Source organism: Bos mutus, chromosome 5 (assembly GCF_027580195.1).
Source record: "Bos mutus isolate GX-2022 chromosome 5, NWIPB_WYAK_1.1, whole genome shotgun sequence".
NCBI lineage: Eukaryota > Metazoa > Chordata > Mammalia > Artiodactyla > Bovidae > Bos > Bos mutus.
In genome coordinates, this window is record NC_091621.1 from 29,097,271 (window position 1) to 29,121,878 (window position 24,608).

Consider the following 24,608-nt stretch of genomic DNA (forward strand, 5'->3'; position numbering starts at 1 on the left):
ATCTAGCCATCCCCAGTACAGGTAAAGCTCTAGTACTTGGAAAGTGAACTCGCTCAGTCGTGTCCGACTCTGCAACCCCATGGACTGTAGCCTACCAGGCTCCTCCCTCCACGGGATTCTCCAGGCAAGAGTACTGGAGTGGGTTGCCATTTCCTACTTGGAGGTGGGAGAAAATCTGGCTCTCAGACAACTCCTTTTCCTCCTGCTTCACTTCCAGGCTTAGTGCTCGTGGCCTGTGGCAGAGGGAATGGAGTGAAAAAAGGGTAAATGCTTCCTTACTTGACTGGTGGGGAACACAGTCTTCATTGACTGATTTCTGAGATCTATGACAGTATCCAAAAAGCTAGATCTTCAGTAAGTCTTCAGGGGTTTACCACTATTTACTTTCCTGATGGTTATCAGGGTTCCAGCTTACCAGATGTTTCATTCCTCTACCTTCAGTGCTTCCTTCTTTTTGTTGTCAGCTCTCATACTGACAAAATGGCTCAAGCCCACTTACCCTCTCCAGTATTCACACCATCCCTGGGGACCCTATTATTCTTGCCACACTAAATGGTGGCCATGCAGGCTATTCCCCTGGTCCTGGCCTGTCTATCATCCTTCAAATTCTCTTTCCTCAGCTTCAGGAGACAAGCAAGTTCTATGGTCAAGCAAACATCCAACAAAGAAAATGTCTCCACTTCTTTTATAAACCCCATCTTCAGAAACGAATCTCTTTGAGCATCCTCCGCCCCAATTACACATTTGAAATAGCTTATCTAAAAAACACTGCTTTCTCTTAACAGGTCTCCTCTATATCTCTTACTTTTCTTTTGACCAAGAGTGGACAGGAGTGGCTGTGGCAATGGCGACAGGACTGCTTGTGACTCTACTCATTTAATATCATGAGGTTAAAGTTATTTTAACTTACAATGTGATGAATTCATGCATTTCATCTTCAGTTTTGAGGCATAATTAATAGGACAATTATAGGGAGCTATGTGCCTGCAAAAATATTCAGCTCTAACTACAGCATTGGTTTTAAATGTTGCCAGTCCTTGCTTAAAGTACTGGTAAAACTTAGTCTAAAGTGGATACAAAAATATCTCGTTTGGTTTGGTTCAAACATCTGTAACAGGCCATTCAAATCCCAAGAAAGTTGATAGGAGAGAATCCTCTGTTTACAGGAACTCAAAATTCAACCTTCCAAGCACAGTATTTCCTTAAATGTACATAGTTCATGGTTTTGTGAGGTATTAACTGATGTCATCAATAAATAAGGACTAAGGCATTTAGGAACATATATTTGCATATTAAAAATCTCAACAAACACTGCAGTCATAAAACTTCTTTTACTTGGTTTAACTAACTCCTACATCTATTTTACAATGCAATCTTTTCCCACAAAATATTTACCAATATCTCACAGAACTGGTCTGAGGAACCTGGTTTGGATCCCTTCTCCCTCCTCTTTCCCCTTTTTGTAATTTTTGTTTCCATAAGGAACAACAAAGATACACCAAGTTCTTCAGCTTAAAGAAGTATAATAATATATTTGGTATCATTTCATTCAAAAGAGGTTTTCTCTTCCTTCTGCTGCTGTAGTTAAGAGGTTTTTGTTTTTTAAAATAAGGTCTCTTGGCTTTTGGCAGGAAAAACTAGCTTTAGGGATGAGGCTAACAGAAAAGGTCTTTCTTATTATTAGAAGTGTTATATCTTATGATTTATTTTTGCACTACATTATAAAATATCTGCTTGGGATAGCTTCTGAATTTGTAAGTGATCAATTGACTGTTTTTCTGGGTTCTGCGACTTAACTGTCCTGTGCCCACTTACATATGTTGTTTATGAAAAACATAGTTCGTTCCTAATTATATAGGCTGCGTCATTAAAAGGATAAGAGATGGTTTTAGGATAATATACCTTCAGGACCACCTTCACCAGTCAAAGCTGGAGCAGATGTAGCAACTTTTAAAATCCAGAAGCCAAAAGGAACTAATTTCACTCATATCAAAATACAAGTGTTTTATGAAATACTGTGCTTACCTATATTTTAGGTAGTGTTTTTTAAATACCTGAATTATGACTAAAAGTTCTACTTCATTTAGAATTGAAAACCACATTAAAAAGGTAAAATTATTTGAGAATTGTAATCTTGTAAACAATGTCTTTTTAAAAAATTTATTTATTTATGGCTGTGTTGGGTCTTTGTTCCTGTGCTGACTTTTCTCGAGTTACAAGAGCAGGGACTAGTCTTCATTGCAGTGGAAGGGTTTTTCATTGCTGTGGCTTCTCTTGTGAAGCATGGGCTCCAGAGCACAGGTTCAGTGGTTATGGCCCATGGGCATACTTCATGGCATGTAGGATTTTTCTGGACCAGGAATTGAACCCATGTCTCCTGAACTGGTAGAATTCTTTACCATTGAGCCATCAGGGAGATCGTAAACAATGTTTTTTAAAAGTGATGGTTCTTTTAAAATTCTGTTAATAACCGTGGAAGGAATATAAATCCAATATCACAAGAAATGAAAAAGATTAGCTACTGGTTTACTTTTAAAAACCAGCTATTAAAAAATATTATGAAAACAAAACATTAACTAAGTTGCTACTATGAAATACAATCATTTAAGAATATGTTTCACTTTCTCATTTTACCTGAGTTTTATTTCTTAACAGAAAGTATTTGTCAGCCAGCTAGCACATTTATGTTTGTTGTTTTTTCAAGTGGCCTTAAAAAAATTTTTTTTAATTGAAGTATAGTATTTGATTGACAATGTTGTGGCAACCTCTGCTGTACAGCAAAGTGACGCAGTTATGCACATACCTGGTGGGCCAAAAAGTTCCTCAATTTTTTAAGCAAACATAAAAGACAAACTTTTCATTTTCACTAACTTTATTGAACAATGTATTAACTGTTTTGTTCCACTACCTTCCGCCATTTTTCAGGCAACTTCATAATTTCATCATCCCATAACTTTGCTTTTTAAGCAAAGAATGGTGCTTCTTATCCAGGGAATTGAAATTTTTTTTCCATTAAGAGAATTTGGTAAAGATTGAAATAAATGGAAATCCAAAGGTGCAATGTCTGGTGAACACAGCAGATGAATCAAAACTTTCCAATCAAGCTGTAATAGTTTTTGCCTGGTCATCAAAGAAACATGTGGTCTTGTGTTATCCTGATGGAAGATTATGTTTTTTCTCTTGACTAATTCTGGAATTTTCAGGTGCTACTTTCAGTTGGTTGAATTGGGAACTGTTTGGTTTTCCAGAAGGAGCTCATAATAGAGGACTTCCTTCCAATCCCACCATATACACATCACCCTCTTTGTGTGAAGACCAGCCCTTGGTGTGGTTGGCAGTGGTTCATTACACTTGCCCCATTACTGTGCAATATCCACTTTTCATCATTCACTTCAATTTGTTTTAAAAACAGAATGTCGTCATTATGTTTCAGTAGAGAATCACATGCAGAAATAGTCGTTTTTGTTTTTTTCACTTAATTTATGTGGAACCTAAACATCAAAGCAATTAACATAAGCAGGCTAGTGTAAATGATTTTCAGCACCCTATTTGGATATTTTGAGGATGTCAGCTCAAAATATCTACCTTGTGGTATGTTTCCTGTTCTCAATTAATGTCTTGATTTGATTGTGCTATCAACTTCAACTGGTCTACCTGACTATACAGCAGCATCCTCCAACAAGAAATCTCCAGCACAAAACTTTGCAAACCACTTCTAAGACATTTGATCAGTCACAGCATCTTCTCCAAACACTGTACAAATCTTTTTCCGCTTCAGCTGTGTTTTTATCTTTCTTGAATAAAGCATAATATGAAGAAAGTTTTTCTTCCATCTTTCGTATTAGAATGGCTACACAACATCAAAATTTTGATTAAGTTTTTTACAAAAATGCATGCTGCTATGACAGCTATCACAATAAGAATTGTTTCAAATGAAGGACAACTAAGCACTACTACAGCTCTCTTACGGAAAAAACTGAATGAACCTTTTGGCCAACCTAATAGATACATTCTAAAAAATATTTTTTTTTATGGCTTATCTCAGGAGATTGGATACCATTTCCTGTGCCATACAGTAGGACCCTGCTATTTATCCATTCTGAATGACATAGTTTGCATTTACCAAATCCAAACTCCCAGTCCATTCCTCTCTTCCCCTACTTCCCCTCAGCAACCATGAGTCTGATCTCTACATCTGTGAGTCTACTCACAGATGTTTTGTAGGTAGGTTCATTTCTGACATATTTTATTTGGCTGCACTGTGAGGCATGTGGTATTTTACTTCCCTGGCCAGTGACTGACTGCAGCAGAAGTGTGGATTCTTAATCACTGCTAGTGAAGTCTTGTGACATATTTTAATTCCACAGAGAAGTGATATCATAAGGTATTTGTCTTTCTCTTTCTGACTTACTTTACTTAGTATGAGCATCTATAGTTGCATCCATGTTGCTGCAAATGTGAGTGTCTGTTTTTACAGTCTTTTCTTTCATTTTTCCTTTCAGATGTTACATTAATAATTATGCTTCTCTCTTTGACATCCTTAGGTTACTTTTGAATGTTTGGTTAATTCCATATATTATGCTAAGCATTTAGATAGATCATCTCTTAAAATTAAATTCTAATTCTGAAAAGGCATATTTCTACACACAATTTTTAGGTAACAAAACTGAGGCTTAGTGAGGTTAGCACCTTGCCCAAGGCCACTTGGCTTGCCTATGTCTTAGCTGGGTATAATTCCAGTTCTGAGCTATTCTAAAACCCTAAGCTCTTAACGTTTGCTTTTCAAATCCTTGGCAATTCACTAACATGTTCTTAAATATCTTTGATTTCTCATCAAAAATGCTTGGTTTTGAAATTTCATTTGAAAAATGATTTAAAAATTAATAACTATACTTTGGATCACAGGGAAGATTAATTTATAAAATACTTTTGCCTGATTTGAATGCCATATTTTCATTTGTGTTTATAAGTTGGAGCCAATTTATAAAACTTAAAATGCCCTGAGCTATACAGTAAGAAGCAGAAATGAACAAATGAATGGTGCATACATGCCAGGAAAAGGTCAAAGCTGTGACTGCTTGCTTCTGGAACAAAGCCTTAAAAACTGGCTGGGAAAACTGAGTTACCATGTAGCAATATAAGTATACCCCAAAACCAAATATGTGCTGTATAAATTTCCAATGATTTTAGGCTCAACAAAACAATACTGTTACATTAAAATCAATGTAATTAATTTAAAATATTTTAGTTTAATTTCCATTTTTTCCAAATTAATAGTTAGAAACAGCTATCAGCACAGTTTAGCTATTTCAAATCCTGATGCTGTGAAAGTGCTGCACTCAGTATGCTAGCAAATTTGGAAAGCTCAGCAGTGGCCACAGGACTGGAAAAGGTCAGTTTTCATTCCAATCCCAAAGAAAGGCAATGCCAAAGAATGCTCAAACTACCACACAATTGCACTCATCTCACATGCTAGTAAAGTAATGCTCAAAGTTCTCCAAGCCAGGCTTCAGCAGTACGTAAACCGTGAACTTCCAGATGTTCAAGCTGGTTTTAGAAAGGCAGAGGAACCAGAGATCAAATTGTCAGAGGAACCAGAGATCATCGAAAAAGCAAGAGTTTTCCAGAAAAACATCTATTTCTGCTTTATTGACCATGCCAAAGCCTTTGACTGTGCAGATCGCAAGAAACTGTGGAAAATTCTTCAAGAGATGGGAGTACCAGACCACCTGACCTGCCTCTTGAGAAACCTGTATGTAGGTCAGGAAGCAATAGTTAGAACAAGACATGGAACAACAGACTGGTTCCAAATAGGAAAAGGAACACGTCAAGGCTGTATATTGTCACACTGCCTATTTAACTATATGCAGAATACATCATGAGAAATGCTGGGCTGGAAGAAGCATAAGCTGGAATCAAGACTGCCGGGAGAAATATCCAAAAACTCAGATATGAAGATGACACTACCCTTATGGCAGAAAGTGAAGAGGAACTAAAAAGCCTCTTGATGAAAGTGAAAGAGGAGAGTGAAAAAGTTGGCTTAAAGCTCAACATTCAGAAAACGAAGATCATGGCATCTGGTCCCATTACTTCAGGAAATAGACGGGGCAACAGTGGAAAGTGTCAGATTTTATTTTGGGGGCTCCAAAATCACTGCAGATGGTGACTGCAGCCATGAAATTAAAAGATGCTTACTCCTTGGAAGGAAAGTTATGACCAACCTAGATAGCATATTCAAAAGCAGAGTTTGTCAACAAAGGTCGGTCTAGTCAAGGCTATGGTTTTTCCAGTGGTCATGTATGGATCTGAGAGTTGGACTATAAAGAAAGCTGAGCGCTGAAGAATTGATGCTTTTGAACTGTGGTGTTGGAGAAGATTCTTGAGAGTCCCTCGGACTACAAGGAGATCCAACCAGTCCATCCTAAAGGAGATCAGCCCTGGGTGTTCATTGGTGGGACTGATGTTGAAGCTGAAACTCCAATACTTTGGCCACCTGGTGTGAAGAGCTGACTCATTTGAAAAGACCCTGATGCTGGGAAAGATTGAGGGCAGGAGGAGAAGGGGACGACAGAGGATAAGATGGTTTGATGGCATCACTGACTCAATGGACATGGGTTTGAGTGGACACTGAGAGTTGGTGATGGACAGGGAGGCCTGTCGTGAATGGTTCATCGGGTCGCAAAGAGTCGGACATGATTGAGCAACTGATCAGCACAGGCCTAAATCAAGCTTTCTACTGTATAATAAAAATATTTCTCACATTATGCTTAGTCACTCAGTCATGTCTGACTTTTGCAACCCCATAGACTGTAGCCTGCCAGGCTCCTCTGTCCACTGGATTCTCCAGGCAAGAATACTGGGGTGGGTTGCCATTTCCTTCTCCAAATTTAACTCATTGGGTATACACAACTCTTACAAGGTGTTTCTATATATTTAAGTTGAGAAAGTATAATACAATCTGTGTAGCTGATGCAAATGGAAATTCAATAAATGTTAGTTGAATCAGAATTTTCACAATCTACTTAGCTTCTCCACCTTTATTTGTTTGAATGACTCAGCCAAAACTCTCTCAGCATTACTCTCTTCCTCACAGTAATGGCACTGAACTCACAGTTTTAGTGGTTCTTAGACTTCTTTCATTAGGACCCCTTAGAGAATTTTATGATACCCATAAGCCCCCACTCTAGAAAAAGATATATAAAAATATTATATACAATATTAAAATTACCTTAACATCAAAAAAGAGACAGGCTCTAAAGTTAGAAACAATCTGTGTAATCTAAGGCCTCTCTTTTAAAGCTTCTTAAAGCCCCCATTTCCCATCTGTAAAGCACTAGCTATCTCAGTTTATGCAGATTGAGCCAAATTATGTAATTATGGTGCTTGCAATTTATGCCAAGTTGTAGCTGTAATAATTCTCAGGCCAATACTGACCTTCTATTTTATCTCTAATTAGTTTTTTTCTTTGAGGTTTCTTGTGTTGATTGGTTTGTCACAGCCACTATATGGTTTCCAAGGATCTCATATTCTTCTTATTGGTTGCTTGGCTTTTATTTTCAGGCCACCTATTTTTTACATGATAATGACCCATGAGGGCTTCCCCAGTGGCTCAGTGGCCAAGAATCTCCTGAAATGCAGCAGATGCAAGAGATGTGGGTTCACTCACTGGGTTGGGAAGATCCCCTAAAGGAAGGCACAACAACCCACTCCAGTACTCTTGCCTGGAGAATCCCATAGACAGAGGAGCCTGGCAGGCTACAGTCCAGTGGGTCACAAAGAGTCAGAAATAACTGAAGCGGTGAGCATGCATGCACGACCCATAAAAACACTTGAGAGTAATAACATCTTTAATGTTCAGCTGAGAATATTAAGTGGCTTTAATATTGCTGCTATCAATTCCAAAGGTGATGAATAATAAAAAAGAAAGAAATTCAATATAACAACAGGATACCTGAAAGATAAGACTGGCTTTGCAGTTTACACTGGGTGTCTCCCACATACATGTGGCATACAAGAATATGGGAGAAATTACACTATTATACCTACATCATGTACTTTCTTGAGAACTAAATGACAATAAAACACAATGTGGGGTACAAAATTGAGATTCAGTCACATTTGAATAATGAATAATAAGTGAATACCAAGTCAGAACAGATATCCTATTAAGATGAAGCATTTGCTCTATTATTTTCAAAACTGGTTATATTAAAAACATACTTTTATGCTCGTATCTGGAAAACAACTCATAAACGATATAGAAAATTTACAGAAGTCAGAAAAAATGCCATGAAAATAATGCAAAGCTTTAGAAAATCACAATTATAGAAATCCTTTATATGACAAACTCTAAGCATCTGTCCAAATTTTATTTTATTTGCATTGTCATTATAGTATTCTCCAGCATTGAAAATTTCATGAAATGTACAGGTGACAGGATGAAGATGAAGATATTTTGGTTATGTGTTTGATAAGAGTTACTGTTTTCATCATTATGAGATTAAACAAAAGAAGTTTAATAAAGATTCTCAAGCATTAAAAAATGCTTATATAAGTAAACAGTAACCCTAATCTGTGTGGAAGTTCATAGAAAGTGATCATAATAATATGTACAATAAAACATGTCCCCCTCCCCAGAAAGATAGCAGTCTTATGATAAATTTATCATAATGACTCTCATTTTAGAATGGTGAATGCTTCATTTAATGTACAGTATGCTGGGTTTTTTTCAAATTTTGTTTTAGATTTTATGCATTTATGATTCTATGTAGCTTCTGCCACTGCTGCTAAGTAGCCCCAGTCGTGTCCGACTCTGTGCGACCCCATAGATGTAAAGCTGAACCTGTGATCCAGTAACACTTTTTATTCTACTTAATTTGTCAGACTGGGAAGGCAAGCTAATGGCTTTATTCCTTTCATATTTTAAAGATTTCAGAGTTGAACACTAGTAACGTAATGCGCATATTGAGTGCAACACTTTCACAGCATCATCTTTCAGGATTTGAAATAGCTCAACCCAAATTCCATCACCTCCACTAGCTTTATTCGTAGTGATGCTTTCTAAGGCCCACTTGACTTTACATTCCAGGATGTCTGGCTCTAGGTGAGTGATCACACCATCATGATTATCTTGGTTGTGAAGATCTTTTTTGTACAGTTCTTCTGTGTATTCTTGCCACCTCTTCTTAATATCTTCTGCTTCTGTTAGGTTCATATCATTTCTGTCCTTTATTGAGTCCATCTTTGCATGAAGTGTTCCCTTGGTATCTCTAATTTTCTTGAAGAGATCTCTAGTCTTTCCCATTCTGTTGTTTTCCTTTATTTTTTTGCATTGATGGCTGAGGAAGGCTTTCTTATCTCTCCCTGCTATTCTTTGGAACTCTGCATTCAGATGCTTCTATTTCCTTTTCTCCTTTGCTTTTCACTTTTCTTCTTTTCACAGCTATTTGTAAGGCCTCCTCGGACAGCCATTTTGCTTCTTTGCATTTCTTTTTCTTGGAGATGATCCCTGTCTCCTGTACAATGTCATGCACCTCCACCCATAGTTCATCAGGCACTCTATGTACCAGATCTAGTCCCTTAAATATATTTCTCACTTCCACTGTATAATCATAAGGGATTTGATTTAGGTCATAACTGAATGGGCTAGTGGCTTTCCCCACTTTCTTCAGTTTAAGTCTGAATTTGGCAATAAGAAGTTCATGATGTGAGCCACAGTCAGCTCCCGGTCTTGTTTTTGCTGACTATATAGAGCTTCTCCATCTCTGGCTGCAAAGAATAAAGAAATGCAATGCCAAAGAATGCTCAAACTACCACACAATTGCATTCATCTCACACGCTAGTAATGTTCAAAATTCTCCAAGCCAGGCTTCAGCAGTATATGAACCGTGAACTTCCAGACATTCAAGCTGGTTTTAGAAAAGGCAGAAGAACCAGAGATCAAATTGCCAACATCCGTTGGATCATCAAAAAAGCAAGAAAGCTCCAAAAAACCATCTATTTCTGCTTTATTGACTATGCCAAAGCCTTTGACTGTGTGGATCACAAGAAACGGTGGAAAATTCTTCAAGAGATGGGAATACCAGACCACCTGACCTGCTTCTTGAGAAACCCCTATGCAGATTAGGAAGCAACAGTTAGAACTGGACATGGAACAACAGACTGGTTCCAAATAGGAAAAGGAACACGTCAAGGCTGTATATTGTCACCCTGCTTATTTAACTTCTATGCAGAGTACATCAGGAGAAACGCTGGGCTGGAAGAAGCACAAGCTGGAATCAAGAGTGCCAGGAGAAATATCAATAACCTCAGATATGCAGATGACACTACTCTTATGACAGAAAGTGAAGAGGAACTCAAAAGCCTCTTGATGAAAGTGAAAGAGGAGAGTGAAAAAGTTGGCTTAAAGCTCAACATTCAGAAAACAAAGATCATGGCATCTGGTTGCATTACTTCATGGGAAATAGATGGGGAAACAGTGTCAGACTTTTAGTTTTGGGGGCTCTAAAATCACTGCAGATGGTGATTGCAGCCACGAAATTAAAGACGCTTACTCCTTGGAAGCAAAGTTATGATCAACCTAGATAGCATATTGAAAAGCAGAGACACTACTTTGCCAACAAAGGTCCATCTAGTCAAGGCTATAGTTTTTCCAGTGGGCATGTATGGATGTGAGAGTTGGACTGTGAAGAAAGCTGAGCACTGAAGAATTGATGCTTTTGAACTGTGGTGTTGGAGAAGACTCTTGAGAGTCCCTTGAACTGCAAGGAGATCCAACCAGTCCATTCTAAAGGAGATCAGTCCTTTGGGTGTTGTTTGGAAGGACTGATGCTGAAGCTGAAACTCCAATACTTTGGCCACCACATGCGAAGACTTGACTCATTGGAAAAGACCCTGATGCTGGGAGGGATTGGGGGCAGGAGAAGGGGACGACAGAGGACGAGACGGCTGGATGGCATCACCGACTGGATGGACGTGAGTTTGAGTGAACTCCGGGAGTTCGCAATGGAGAAGGAGGTCTGGCATGCTACGGTTCATGGGGTCGCAGAATTGGACACAACCGAGCGACTGAACTGAACTGAATGTAATGGGTTTCTTTTATTAAATCTTGGTAACCTAATGCCATTTTGGTATATGTATTACTGAAATATTTGTCACTCTTACTGCACAGACTTGTGGTAACTCTTTTGTTTAAATGAAACTGGTATTGTTTTCAGACATTATTACCAACGCAGTCTTTGTGAACTAAATTAACTATTCATGTTTAACCAGATAATTGACAGAGGGTTCCTTTTTGAAACCAATGCTCCCTCTTCAAAAGCTACTGTTTCTAATATTCATTGAACAAATGTGTAATAGTTTATGCCAGACTTACATGTTATCAAGCACTGTAAAGTAATGAGAGGTAATGTTAGAAACATTAAAATTTATATTTAACCTTTTCAGGGTTGAACTATATTTCAAGGGTCAACTGTATTTTGTTGACTCTCTTGCAAGTGTGGGGAAACATCTTGCAAAAGAATCAGCTTTTACTTTAGGACTGATTTGAGTAGGTAAAAACTTACATCTCATTAGTTTTGGGAAGATTCACAGATAAGATCTTAGCTTGGTAAGATAACAGCAGTGATAAAAGTAGATAAAATGAAAACAAATACTATAAAGGGTTCTATTTAATTTTTTTAGTGCTAAAACCTGGGAATGGATTGATTATTGGTGACTTGTTGAAAACCATCCATATCAACTCTTCTGCCTGGCATTTGCACTGGGACGACCCAGAGGGATGGTATGGGGAGGGAGGAGGGAGGAGGGTTCAGGATGGGGAACACATGTATACCTGTGGTGGATTCATTTTGATATTTGGCAAAACTAATACAATTATGTAAAGTTTAAAAAAAAAATAAAATTAATTAAAAAAAAAAAAAAAAAAAGAAAAATTCTAAATCAATCAGAAACCAAGGAGGAAAAGAAAGAGGAAAATCAAGATGTTGGCAAGACTTCCTCCAGCTTGTGAAAAAAAAAAAAAAAATACTCCCCAATTTACATAAACTCCACTACCCCTCTGTTTATCTTAGGTCAGTTCTTGCCTCTGGTCCATGCTCATTTCAACATCTGAGTTGGCCTGAATTGTGTCCCCACCCCCAAATTTATGAGGTACTTATTCCTGCTTTGAGCGCCACCTCCCTTTTTGGAGTTGGGGAGGCAAGAATACTGGAGTGGGTTGCCATTCCCTTCTCCAGGAGATCTTCCTGAACCAGGGATTGAACCCAGGTCTCCTGCATTGCAGGCAGACGCTTAAGTGTCTGAGCCACCAGGGAAGAGCTGGGTTCGATCCCTGGGTCGGGAAGATCCCCTGGAGAAGGAAATGGCAATCCACTCCAGTGCTATTGCCTGGAAAATCCCATGGACAGAGGAGCCTGGTAGGCTACAGTCCATGGGGTCGCAAAGAATTGGACACGACTGAGCGACTTCATTTTCACTTATCCCTGCTAGTTCAGAATGTGACTGTATTTGGAGACAGGCCATTTTAAAAAGTAATTAAGGTTAAATGAGGCCATATAGGTATGTACTAATCCAATATGATTGGTGTTCTTATAAAAAAAGTAAATTTGGAGACAGACTCACAGGGAAAATAAATTTGTTCAAGTCACCTAGTCACTGGTACTCTGTTGTGGCAATCTGCCTTTTGTCATGTTCTTTCTCAGTGAAAATGTCTCTTCCTTTCATCCAGATCTATCCAAACTATGTCGCTGAACATGAAACTTAAGCAGCCACATGGTGAAGCTATTCCTCACATGCCGGTCTGTCCTCACTTCCCTTTACTGATCTAGCAGAGTTTATATAGACTCTACCACAGATTCTAGCAATTTCTAGCACATAAAGTAGAAATCATAAAAGGATTTCATGAGTTAATACAGGTAAGATGCTTAGAACAGTGCCTGTGGGTATACGTATTTGCTTTATCTGTTGCTATTACTATTTCCTAGTTATATTTTTCTCTAATGAAATCATGTTACTCATGAAACTCTTTTTAGTACAAGACTGGGCATATTAATAGTAAAAACACTTGATACATAAAAATTCTTAGGTCTAACCTTATTTATCACATAGATCTTTCTGGGGCACCTGCTTAACTGCTTTCCTATACTGTGTAAAGGAAGATAAAATGATAAAAATACAGGGTTTCTACCCTCAAGTTGCTTACAATTGGTCAAAGAATTTTACACTTCCTTCTGGCAGAAAATTTTTGAGGACTTAACATTTGTCAATACTGTGCTAGAAAAAGGGAAAAAAGGGTAAAGCAAATATAGTTCTTGCCTGTAAGCATTCATCGTCTAGTTGGGCAAAACCCAATTCTATACGAAGTGAAGAAAAATTTCACACAAGATGAGTCCCAAAAGAAGCTTTATGGGTTCTACTACTGAATAACAAATTAATCCAAACCGTAGCAACTTCAAACAACAAATATTATCTCAGATTCAGGAGGGTCTTAGCTAGTTGGTTCTGGTTCAGGTCTCTTATGAAGTAATAGTTACACTGCTGGCTAGGTCTGGAGTCATCTCAAAGGGGCCCAAAGATTAGCTTTTGAGTTCACTCAGAGTTGTGCACAGGCTTTGCTTCCTTGTTGGCTGGGATAATTTATTTCTAGGCACACAGGCTTCTCCATAGGCTGTCTGAACGTCCCATGACAAGGCAGCGGGCTTCCCTTGGAGTGACTCAAAAGAATATGCAGGAGGAAGAACTCAAAGCCTTTTATGATCTAGTCTCAGAGTCACAGTCTCTTCTATCTTATTCTATTTACAAGAAGAAATTCACAATGTTCAACTCACACTTAGAAGGAGGTGAATTAAGTAGTTCCACATCCTGAAGAATAAAGTATCAAATATTTTGCAGACATTTTTTTTTTTGGCCATGCTACACAGCTTTTGGGATCTTAGTACTCTGCCTGACCAGGGATGGAACTCATGCTCTCAGCAGTTAAAGTGCAGAGTTCTAACCACTGGATTGCCAGGGAATTCCCTTATGGACATGTTTTTAAAACCAGCACAGAAGACTATACTGGTTTAAAATATTTTGAGGGGTGAAGTGGCCACTCAAGGCAGAAGGAAAACTGCAAGGTTCGAAGCATGAAGCATCATGTTTTAGGATAGACACACAAGTAGTACCTAAGGCTACAAACATAGGAAGGTGGTATAACATGAAGAGCTTTATGCCTCATGGAAAGGAGTTTGCACTTTTAACTTGTGGTGGATGAGGTATGTCATTATAAAGATTTTAGGCAGGGGGTCTCCTAAGATGTGTACTGTAAAGTCTGGTGGTAGTCTGGAAGACTGAGGAGGGGTAAAACTTACTGAAGACCAATTTAAACAAAATCTCTTTCAAAGTTCAGATGAGGGATGATGAGGAAATGATTAAGAGAATGGCTGAAGGAATGGAGAGCTAAGGGAGGATCTTAGAAGTATTTAGAAAGTAAACCATAGAAGAAATGGAAATTAGTTGTGGAGCATGGGTGAAGAAAGGATATATCAGGCTTGTGTATCAGGTATATGTATGATACTATTTCCCCAAATCATCCACTTTTTTCTTAAAGATAAAGGGAGAATTTTAATTAGTATAAAAATATATTCTATGAATGTTAATAAAAACTAAGAAATAGAAATAATGAAACAAAAATAATTAAGTTACTTCTAAAGGACTGAATTAATAATTTGCACATATCCTGTTGGGCCTTTGTAAGACTTACAAACTTATTTTTACAAAATTGGATATTTTTAAAACTTTCCCTTTGTACTTTATATATGAGGTCAATAGACTTTCTTCCATATCATTTTTAATGACTGAATACTGTTCTGTTGTATGCATGGAGCTTCAGTTCAGTTCAGTTCAGTCGCTCAGTCGTGTCCGACTCTTTGCCACCCCATGAATCGCAGCATGCCAGGCCTCCCTGTCCATCACCAGCTCCCAGAGTTCACTCAAACTCACGTCCATCAAGTCAGTGATGCCATCCAGCCATCTCATCCTATGCCGTCCCCTTCTCCTCCTGCCCCCAATCCCTCCCAGCATCAAGGTCTTTTCTAATGAGTCAACTCTTCACATGAGGTGGCCAAAGTACTGGAATTTCAGCTTTAGCATCATTCCTTTCAAAGAACATCCAGGACTGATCTCATTTAGAATGGACTGGTTGGATCTCCTTGCAGTCCAAGGGACTCTCAAGAGTCTTCTCCAACACCACAGTTCAAAAGCATCAATTCTTCGGCACTCAGCCTTCTTCACAGTCCAACTCTCACATCCATACATGCCCACTGGAAAAACCATAGCCTTGACTAGACGGACCTTTGTTGGCAAAGTGATGTCTCTGCTTTTGAATATGCTATCTAGGTTGGTCATAACTTTCCTTCCAAGGAGTAAGCGTCTTTTTTCCTTCCAACGAGTAAGCGTCTTTTAATTTCATGGCTGCGATCACCATCTGCAGTGATTTTGGAGCCCCCAAAACTAAGTCTGACACTGTTTCCACTGTTTCCCCATCTACTTCCCATGAAGTGATGGGACGAAATGCCATGATCTTAAGTTTTCTGAATGTTGAGCTTTAAGCCAACTTTTTCACTCTCCTCTTTCACTTTCATCAAGAGGCTTTTTAGTTCCTCTTCACTTTCTGCCATAAGGGTGGTGTCATTTGCATATCAGAGGTGATTGATATTTCTCCCGGCACTCGATTCCAGCTTGTGCTTCTTCCAGCCCAGCGTTTCTCATGATGTACTCTGCATATAAGTTAAATAAGCAGGGTGACAATATACAGCCTTGATGTACTCCTTTCCTGATTTGCAACCAGTCTGTTGTTCCATGTCCAGTTCTAACTGTTGCTTCCTGACATGCATACAGGTTTCTCAAGAGGCAGGTCAGGTGATCTGGTATTCCCATCTCTTGAAGAATTTTCCACAATTGATTGTACAGTCAAAGGCTTTGGCACAGTCAATAAAGCAGAAATAGATGTTTTTCTGGAACTCTCTTCCTTTTTCCATAATCCAGTGGATGTTGGCAATTTGACCTCTGGTTCCTCTGCCTTTTCTAAAACCAATTTAAACATCTGGAAGTTCACGGTTCACGTACTGCTGAAGCCTGGCTTGGAGAATTTTGAGCATTACTTTACTAGCGTGTGAGATGAGTGCAACTGTGTGGTAGTTTGAGCATTCTTTGGCATTGCCTTTCTTTGGGATTGGAATGAAAACTGACCTTTTCCAGTCCTGTGGCCACTGCTGAGTTTTCCAAATGTGCTGGCATATTGAGTGCAGCACTTTCACAGCATCATCTTTCAGGATTTGAAAGAGCTCAACTGGAATTCCATCACCTCTGCTACCTTTGTTCGTAGTGATGCTTTCTAAGGCCCACTTGACTTCACATTCCAGGTATGTCTGGCTCTAGGTGAGTGATCACACCATTGTGATTATTTTGGTTGTGAAGATCTTTTTTGTACAGTTCTTCTGTGTATTCTTGCCACCTCTTCTTAGTATCTTCTGCTTCTGTTAGGTCCATACCATTTCTGTCCTTTATCGAGCCCATCTTTGCATGAAATATTCCCTTGGTATCTAATTTTCTTGAAGAGATCTCTAGTCTTTCCCATTCTGTTGTTTTCCTTTATTTCTGAGCTTAATTCAACTAATATCCTAATAAACTGCAATAATGAATATTCTTGCAATCCAATTATTACACATATCCTTATTTTCTATGATACATTTCTAGAAGAGGAACTGCAGGATCAAATGTATACGTTCAAGGCTTTTGATACATACTGCCAAACTGCATACTAGACCTTCAAGGCTTTTGATACATATTACCAAACTGCACACTAGAGATATGCCAATTTACACTCTCAGCAGTGTAACAAGTCCTGTTTCTCTGATCCCTTGCCAGTATTATCAAGACACAATCACCTGTTAAAATAATACCTGAAGACCAAATTAATGTTTAACATGTCAGGTCACTCTTAAGTTGGACTTACAGTTAAACTTTTATAATATTACGATTCAAAGCTTAAGATTCTTTCATATATTTTAGATGAAGAATCTAAGGTCCAGTAAGTTACAGAGTAAATCAGACCACTATGTAGTGGGAGCTTCTGCCCCAGATTATTATTTTGCAGTGCTTTTTGATTTGCCAGTGTGGTTCACCACCTAAGCTTTTTCTGTAATAACCTTATTAGTGTTAGTCACTCAGTTGTGTCCGACTCTTTGCAACCCCATGGACTATAGAGCCTGCCAGGTTCCTCTGTCCATAGGATTTTCCAGGCAAGAACGCTGGAGTGGGTTGCCATTTCCTTATCCAGGGGATCTTCCCGACCCAGGGATTGAACTCAGGTCTCCCGCATTGCAGGCACACTATTTACCATCTGAGCCACCAGGGATGCCCAACCTTATTATGTATACCAGAAAAAAGGCATATATCTTTATTATTAAGGGCCTATACCATTAATTTAGACTATTTCTCCTAGCTGCTTCCTATCTTGGATTTTATACATTACCTGTGAAGGAAAATTTATGACATCTATTTTTTAAAAATCTACCTAATCTTGGATAGGGACCTATTTCATTCATTCAATGAATTTTATTCACTGTTTCATTCATTCAACAGTACTTATGTAATGCATACTGTTAAGAGAATAAAGCAGTGAACAATACAGAAATAGCCTCTGCTCCCACAGAACTTACATTTTTAACAGGGTGAAAGGAAACAGATAAGCAGTAATAAAGAAGATAATGATACAATTACAAATGCTGTTATGAAAACAGAGGGCAATGTGTGAGAAAAATGGGAAAAGGAGCTACTTTAGATACGAGGCCAGGGAATGCTGGTCAGAAATGAAACCTGAATTAAAAGCTGATGAGTTAGCCATACAGACATAGAGAAAACACACCTCAGGCAGAAAAAAATTGGAAGTGCACAGGTTTTGAGATAGAGTATCAGTTCAACTGAGAATAAGATGCCCTAAACAGTGGCTTCTGAACTGTGGTGTTGGAGAAGACTCTTGAGAGTCCCTTGGACTGCAAGGAGATCCAACCAGTGCATCCTAAAGGAAATGAGTCCTGAATATTCATTGGAAGGACTGATGCTGAAGCTGAAATTCCAATACTTTGGCCACCTGATGTGAAGAACTAACTCTTTAGAAAAGACCCTGATGCTGGGAAATATTGGAGACAGAAAGGGACCACAGAAAATGAGATTGTTGGACGGCCTCACTGACTCGATGGATATGAGTTTGAGCAAGCTCGGAGAATTGGTGATGGACAGGGAAGCCTGGAGTGCTACAGTCCATGGGGTCGCAAAGAGTTGGACACGACTGAGTGACTGAACTGAAATAGTGGCTCTAGCAAGATAAAAGTTTACATTTTCCTCACATCAGTACCTGTACATAAGGAGGACTGATACACTACTCTACAAAGATCTCAAGGACCCACATTTTCACCCAGCTGAGGTCCTGCCACCCCTCCAGGAAAAGGGAGCTTGCGTATGTCAAATGGCTGTCACATCTATATTCCAGGATGCAAGATATAAAAAGAAAGGAAAGCACTGAAGGTGTGCAGCAGCTATCTTTTAAGAACGGTTTTGGAAGGGAGTCACATACACCTGCTTATACTCTATTGGCCAGAACTACCACACAGCTACACGAGGCTAGAAAATAGTCTTTATTCTGGATGCCCATACGTCCATGTCTATTACTATAGAAAAAAAAAAGAAAAGAAATTTTAGGGGACAACAGTCTTTGTCTGCTACAGACTGGAAAAAGCTTGGTACAGGACAGAAACAGAAAGGAGGCAATGAGAAGGGTGAGGATAAGATGAGTTTGGAGAATTAGTCAGATTATGTAATTTTAAAGGCCATGGTAAGGAAATTGGACTTTATTCTATTTCAGGGAAATCACTGGAGGCTTTTAAACAAAGTAACATAATCAAATCAAGTTTTTTAAAATGGTCACTCTGGCTGGTTTCTAGAGAATGGTTTAAAAGTACAAGGAAAAATGGAATCAGAAATAGTTGGATTTTGCTGTCTAAGTGATGATGGTGGCTTGGACAGGGTGGTAGCATCAGATGTGATGTGGTTGAAGGCCCAATAAATACAAGGAAGAGCTGATGATACTGACTGATAAATAGAGTGAGAGGAATCAAAGATTCCTACTATTTCACCTGAGCAAGTGACTGAACTGTTGGGAGTATTGTTTGTGGAAATTGGTTAAGACTACAGGAAAAGTTTGGATTCAAATGTTTTGTTTCAGCACATGTTAATTTTGAGATACACGTCTTTTTTCTTTATTTTTTTGCCATGGTAAGACTTTCAGTAATGTCTATACCTTTTAAACAATGGGAGGTCTCCCTTTTCTAAAACTATTAATGTGAAAGTGAAAAAGTTGCTCAGTTGTGTCCGACTCTTTGCGACCCCATGGACTATACAATCCATGGAATTCTCCAGGCCAGAAGACTGAAGTGGGTAGCCTTTCCCTTCTCCAGGGGATCTCCCAAACCCAGGGATTGAACCCAGGTCTCCCACATTGCGGGCATATTCTTTATCAGCTGAGCCACAAGGTAAGCCCAAGAATACTGGAGTGGGTAGCCTATTCCTTCTCCAGCGGATCTTCCCAATCCAGCAATCAAACCAGGGTCTCCTACATTGCAGGCAGATTCTTTACCAACTGAGCTATGAGGGACAACTATTAATGGTCATGTATAAAGTCATTCTTCCCTTGGGTTTCCCAGATGGCACGAGGGGTTAAAAAATCTACTTGCCAATGCAGGAGGCAAGACAGGATACATGGATTCAGTTCTTGGGTGACATAGATTTAGTTCCTGGGTATCATGGATTCAGTTCCTGGGTGACATAGATTCAGTTCCTGGGTCGGAAGATCTCCTAGAGGAGGGCATGGCAGCCCCTCCAGTATTCTTGCCTGGAGAATCCAATGGACAAAGACGACTCACAGGCTACAGTCTATGGGATCAAAGAGTTGGACACGACTGAAGCAACTTAGCATGCATACATGCATTCTTCCCTAAGGAATTTTCTTCTCAATCCAAATTGGCAATTTTTCTATAAGATGCACCTTACATTTCAAAAACACACAAAACACACACTCAGTATGGGCTAGTTTTCAAGTAAGACAGTCTATCAGAGTGAATAGCTTAAAAAAAAACACCACCTCACAACCTATCAAATGGGCAGAATTTATCAACGTTAGCAATAAAGACAAACTTTTGGAAGCAAGAGTCAATGTTAAAAATGTACCACTTAGAGTGCTTATTAGAAAGCCATAAATACAAGCCCTTGGCAAATGTTGGCTTGTTTAATATCTAGAACTGACCCCTAAGGTAGGTATTACATAAATTTTACAGATTTACCAATATAAAAGATTGGACAGCACTAATAGAACAATTTTAAACTTGTTCTTCAGCAAGGATTAAAGCAGATTTATCATCAACAAATATGTTCTCAAGAAAACAATAGTATCAAGGTATTTTCCCCTAACACTGCTACCATACACATTTAAGATGAAAATGTCTGCTGTTCTATCTTTCCCAGTAAAATATCCAAGGTAATAAAACCCTCAAATTAGACCTGTCTCCTTTTGTAAGTGATTTCTTCAATTTCACCCAAAGTTTATACAATTTAAAACTTGTGCTTTGAGTAAACATGAGATGATACAAATAAGCGTCATTTTTTGGCTTTAACAAAGTCCTATGCATGTGTGTATGTGCACACACATGCTCTTTACTGGGCTTCCCTGGTGGCTCAGTGGTAAAGAATCAGCCTGCCCATTTAGGAGATGTGGATTCGATCCCTGAGTCAGGAAGATCCCCTGGAGAAGGAAATGGGAACCCACTCCAGTATTCCTGCCTGGGAAATCCCATGGACAGAGAAGCCTGACAGGCTACAGTCCCTGGGATCACAAAAGAATCAGATACGACTTAGCAACTAAACAACATTTGGTATATAAATCAAACTGATACTTGATGTTACCATACACATATCCTCCAACTTTTCTCATTTTATCTTACAATTCCAAATATCAGTTAGACTTTCAATTTATTAATAGCTAAATTAAAAAGCTCAGTAATACACAGATATATGTATTAATGTGTATCACATATACTTAAAGGTATTTAATCTTTTAACACACCATCTTACACAGTTGAAGAGAAAGATGATGAGGCAGGAAGGAACTGTTGGGGGAAAGGGAGGAAAAAGGGAGGGAAGGACATAAGAAGATTTGCTCCTTCTTGAATTTTCCTAAAGTAAAAAAGAACACAATGAAGCAGAATGTTTAATAAAACTAACAACCAGGCAAAACATTTTCTACTGGCTACATCAGCATCATCTAAGTGTTTAAATAAATTCACACAGCATCTACTAATTCATCGAAATACTTGGTATCTTATGAACATAGAAGTCATCTATAATTTCACAGTATTCTTATTTTTCCTTCTATTTTTGACTGACATATGTCCCTTTCCCTTCAGTTATAAATTTTAAATTGGATTACAGCCAGTTTTTGGAAGGATGATTTTATAAAAGAAACATGGGAAGTAGAAACTTTATTTACCCCAAATGAAGTGTACTTTACATTAGTAAATTCTATTACTCAACTAGAAAGGAAGTAACAATTTTCACTTTATGCAACCATACGATTACTAATACACATGCAAATGCTCTTTTTCAGGTTCAAAAATATCAAGCAAAAGGGAAAAGTTGAGCAATATACAAACGAACAGAGAGAGAGTTATTATTTCAAAGAAAATAAAACTAATTTTACTTTGAGTAACAATTATTTTTCTGGGAGGCAGAGACTCTGCTCAAGTTTCCAAAAAAGCCACCGTAATTTCAGATGGTCTTGCTGATAGCCCAGGCAGTCACTCCAGCTTACGTGGGCATTGGGGAGTGAAAGTGAGAAAATGCTATAAATCTGATTCAGGAAAGCTCACCCAACAGAGTTTCAAAAACCTGCCCCCTCCCCAATATGCTCCCTCCCAACAAGTTAAAAAAAAAAAAAATAGGAAGCGTGATGAGTTAAAATACCAACGGTTTCGGCTGACGATCACTCACTTCTCAAAAAGTGATGGTGACGTGCTGCTGGTCCCTGAAGTGCGTGCACAAGCACCGGAGGTTTTGGGGTCTGAAGGAAGAAAACTGGACAGCGATCAGATGCGTTTCAGGGAGCAGAGGGAGGGAAGGCCGGTACGAGGCAGACGACGGGGGTGGGGGTGGGGCGAACGAAGGGCTGAACACAAACACAAACACGTTCCGAGTCCCCGGGAAGGGCGGACCGACGCCACCTCACCATTCCCCGCCCCTGGACCCCGCGATCCTCCCCGGACCTAGGGCCCGTGGCCCGCGCGAAGCAACCCAGGGGAGCCTGTGGCAGCAGAGCTCCTACTCGCTGTAACGGCTGCAGAGTAGCTACGAGCCTCCCGGTGAGTCGGTGAGAGAGAAGGTGGGGGCCGCGAGGAGGAAAGCGAGGGGGTGAAGGGCCCCTCCGAGTCCCCTCTCCAACGCGTGAGAAGCAGACTACCCACCCGCCAACTCTGTCCGGTCCGCAATCGCCGCTCCCCTCTTCCGCCGCCGCCGCCAGGAGGGAAGTCGGAACGGCGGGGGTCACGGCGGGGGTCAGAGGGTAAAGGTCTTGCTCCCAGCAGCCTCCGCGGTGGATACGTCGCCATCTTGGATCCGCGGGACAAGAAAATTCATGCGGTGAGTTTTTGGCAAAATTTCGGAAGTCTGGCAGCGGGGCGCGCGGCGGGAGCGGCGGATTCGGGGCCCTCGCAAGGCGGGGGAATGCCTCGGGGCCGGGCCGGTCGCGCCCGGGGTCCGCGGGCAGCGTCCCGGCCCGCCGCTTCCCGTTGCTTTTGTCTCGGCTCCAATCGAGAGAGGGAGAGCGGAGCGGGCGGGGAAGGGGGGGTGGTGGCGGTGGAGGGAGGGAGGGGGTGTGTATGGGGAGGGTGGTGGACGGGACGTAAAGCGTCGCTGTAGTCGGGTAGCTGCAGCGGCAGTTCTGGATCCTAGGCCCGGTCCCTTCGGCTGGCGCTGGGGCTTCCCCCAGACTCCTCTCCCCCGGGCTCCCGCCAGCACGGAGAAGCCTCCGTCGCGCTGCTTCTTGGGGAAGAAGAGAAGGCGACAGCGGCGGTGGCCAAGGACCCCGGGCCCGCTTTAGACGGCGCTGCCGCCTTCCCAGCAGTTGCCCCGGTCTTTGGCATTTCACATTCTCTCAATACACGTACATCATCTGCAACTTGTCTGTGTTTCTGTGTATGTATATGTGAAAGATGGGGGACCCTGGACTGGCTAACGGGTCTCAGGAGCTGCCAGGCCCTGGGGTACCGAAGGCTGTGTATGGTGGAAGGAGGAGTGCAACTGTGATGCTTCCTCTGCTTCCGCACCCAGAGGGTGAAGCTTCCGTAGTGTGGTAGTGACTGAGTCCGGAGAGTCCTGGGGCGGCGGAGGAACCCGAAACGCCTCGGTCTGTGAAGTTGCTAGCCCTGGGTTTCTACTTCCGCCGGGGCCTCTCCACCTTTTGCTGTCTTGAGTCTAACTGAAAAGTTTCACGGAAGAAGTGAGTAGGGTTAAAACTTAGTTCTTAGTTGAGGCTGTGGTCCGTTTAGGAGAGAAAGCCTCTAACTCCTGCTAACTGTGGTCCTTAGCGAATATGAGTTTTTTTGTTTTTGTTTTTAATGAGAACATTTCCAAGGTCTTAAAATTTGCGTTTATTCCAGGCCCTGTGGGTACGATATTACAACCATAAAAGTCTTACATACGGGTGCCACCCTCTCGAAAGGAAGCTAAGCATCAACTCCCTTAGAATCCGAGCAGATGCCTTCAGTTTTTAACATCCAGAAGACCGAATGCAATACATTTTGTTTCATAAAACTCTTGGTCAGAGAATTCTACTCCTTTCTTAATCTTCTAGTCGTTTTCTAACAATTAAATACATTGATAGCAACCCTTAGATTCTTGGTGAAATGGTAGGAAGTACCTAGTTAGAATCTGTCACGAGGGAGGCCTTGCTTGAATTTAGAGTTCAAAGCTGAACAAATTTTCTGTCATGCTTGATATTAGGAATTTCTAGACCTCTGGAATCGTAAGTGCAGCTTTATTTGCCCCTTAAAACAACTTAAGTGGAAGTAATAAATATGGAGGCAGGGCATAGAAATTTGAAAATATTTGTTTACATACCGGGTTTATGTTGTTTGGAAATACTTAGTATATTTGACAGGTTCTCAAACGTGTTACCAGTGAACACGTCTTTCTTGCAACTTTGGAAGATAACTTTATCCTAGGTGTAAGGAGTTGGTTAAGATCGCAGTGGCCTGAAATGACTAAATGGCTGCATTCAGACAGTTTGATGTGTACATTCAGATCTCTTTTCCTGAAATACTCCTTAGTGGATCAAGATCTTTAGTTAACTTTGTCATGTTGAACATCTCTTCAGTTTGTAGTTCTTGTGTAATATTAAACCTAAAGGAAAAATACAAGATACATGTAAAAAGAAAAGAACTTGTGCTCCACTTGTTTCTTGACTTTGTAAGATCCTTATTTAATTTTACAAAGGTTCTTTTCTCTCATTTTTTCCCCCACTTGAG

At 40.0% G+C, this 24,608-nt stretch overlaps 1 protein-coding gene and 1 long non-coding RNA gene across 9 annotated transcripts in view; one reads left to right on the forward strand and one right to left on the reverse strand.

The window, feature by feature from the left end:
• Positions 1 to 12,359: 12,359 nt before the first annotated feature.
• LOC138987922 (uncharacterized) lies at positions 12,360 to 22,676 on the reverse strand. Of its 4 annotated transcripts, none has more exons than XR_011464211.1 (3): positions 22,548 to 22,676; positions 22,078 to 22,147; positions 12,360 to 21,264 (listed from the first exon to the last, which is right to left on the reverse strand). It is a non-coding gene; the product is annotated as an uncharacterized lncRNA (long non-coding RNA). The 4 variants fall into 4 exon arrangements; XR_011464210.1 differs by having other exon boundaries at positions 22,051 to 22,147; XR_011464209.1 differs by having other exon boundaries at positions 22,078 to 22,617.
• The window catches only part of CNOT2 (CCR4-NOT transcription complex subunit 2), a 132,036-nt gene continuing 129,967 nt past the window's right edge, over positions 22,540 to 24,608 (forward strand). For 2 of the 5 annotated variants that reach the window (XM_005887720.2, XM_070370599.1), the window contains exon 1: positions 22,596 to 22,722. Coding sequence is in view for 2 of the 5 variants with exons in the window: in XM_070370598.1 (XP_070226699.1) it covers positions 22,718 to 22,722 (5 nt within the window). In the remaining 3 variants the exon portion in view is untranslated. Of the gene's footprint in view, positions 22,723 to 24,608 lie in introns of all 5 variants that reach the window. The other 3 variants (XM_070370601.1, XM_070370598.1, XM_070370595.1) reach the window with 3 other exon arrangements.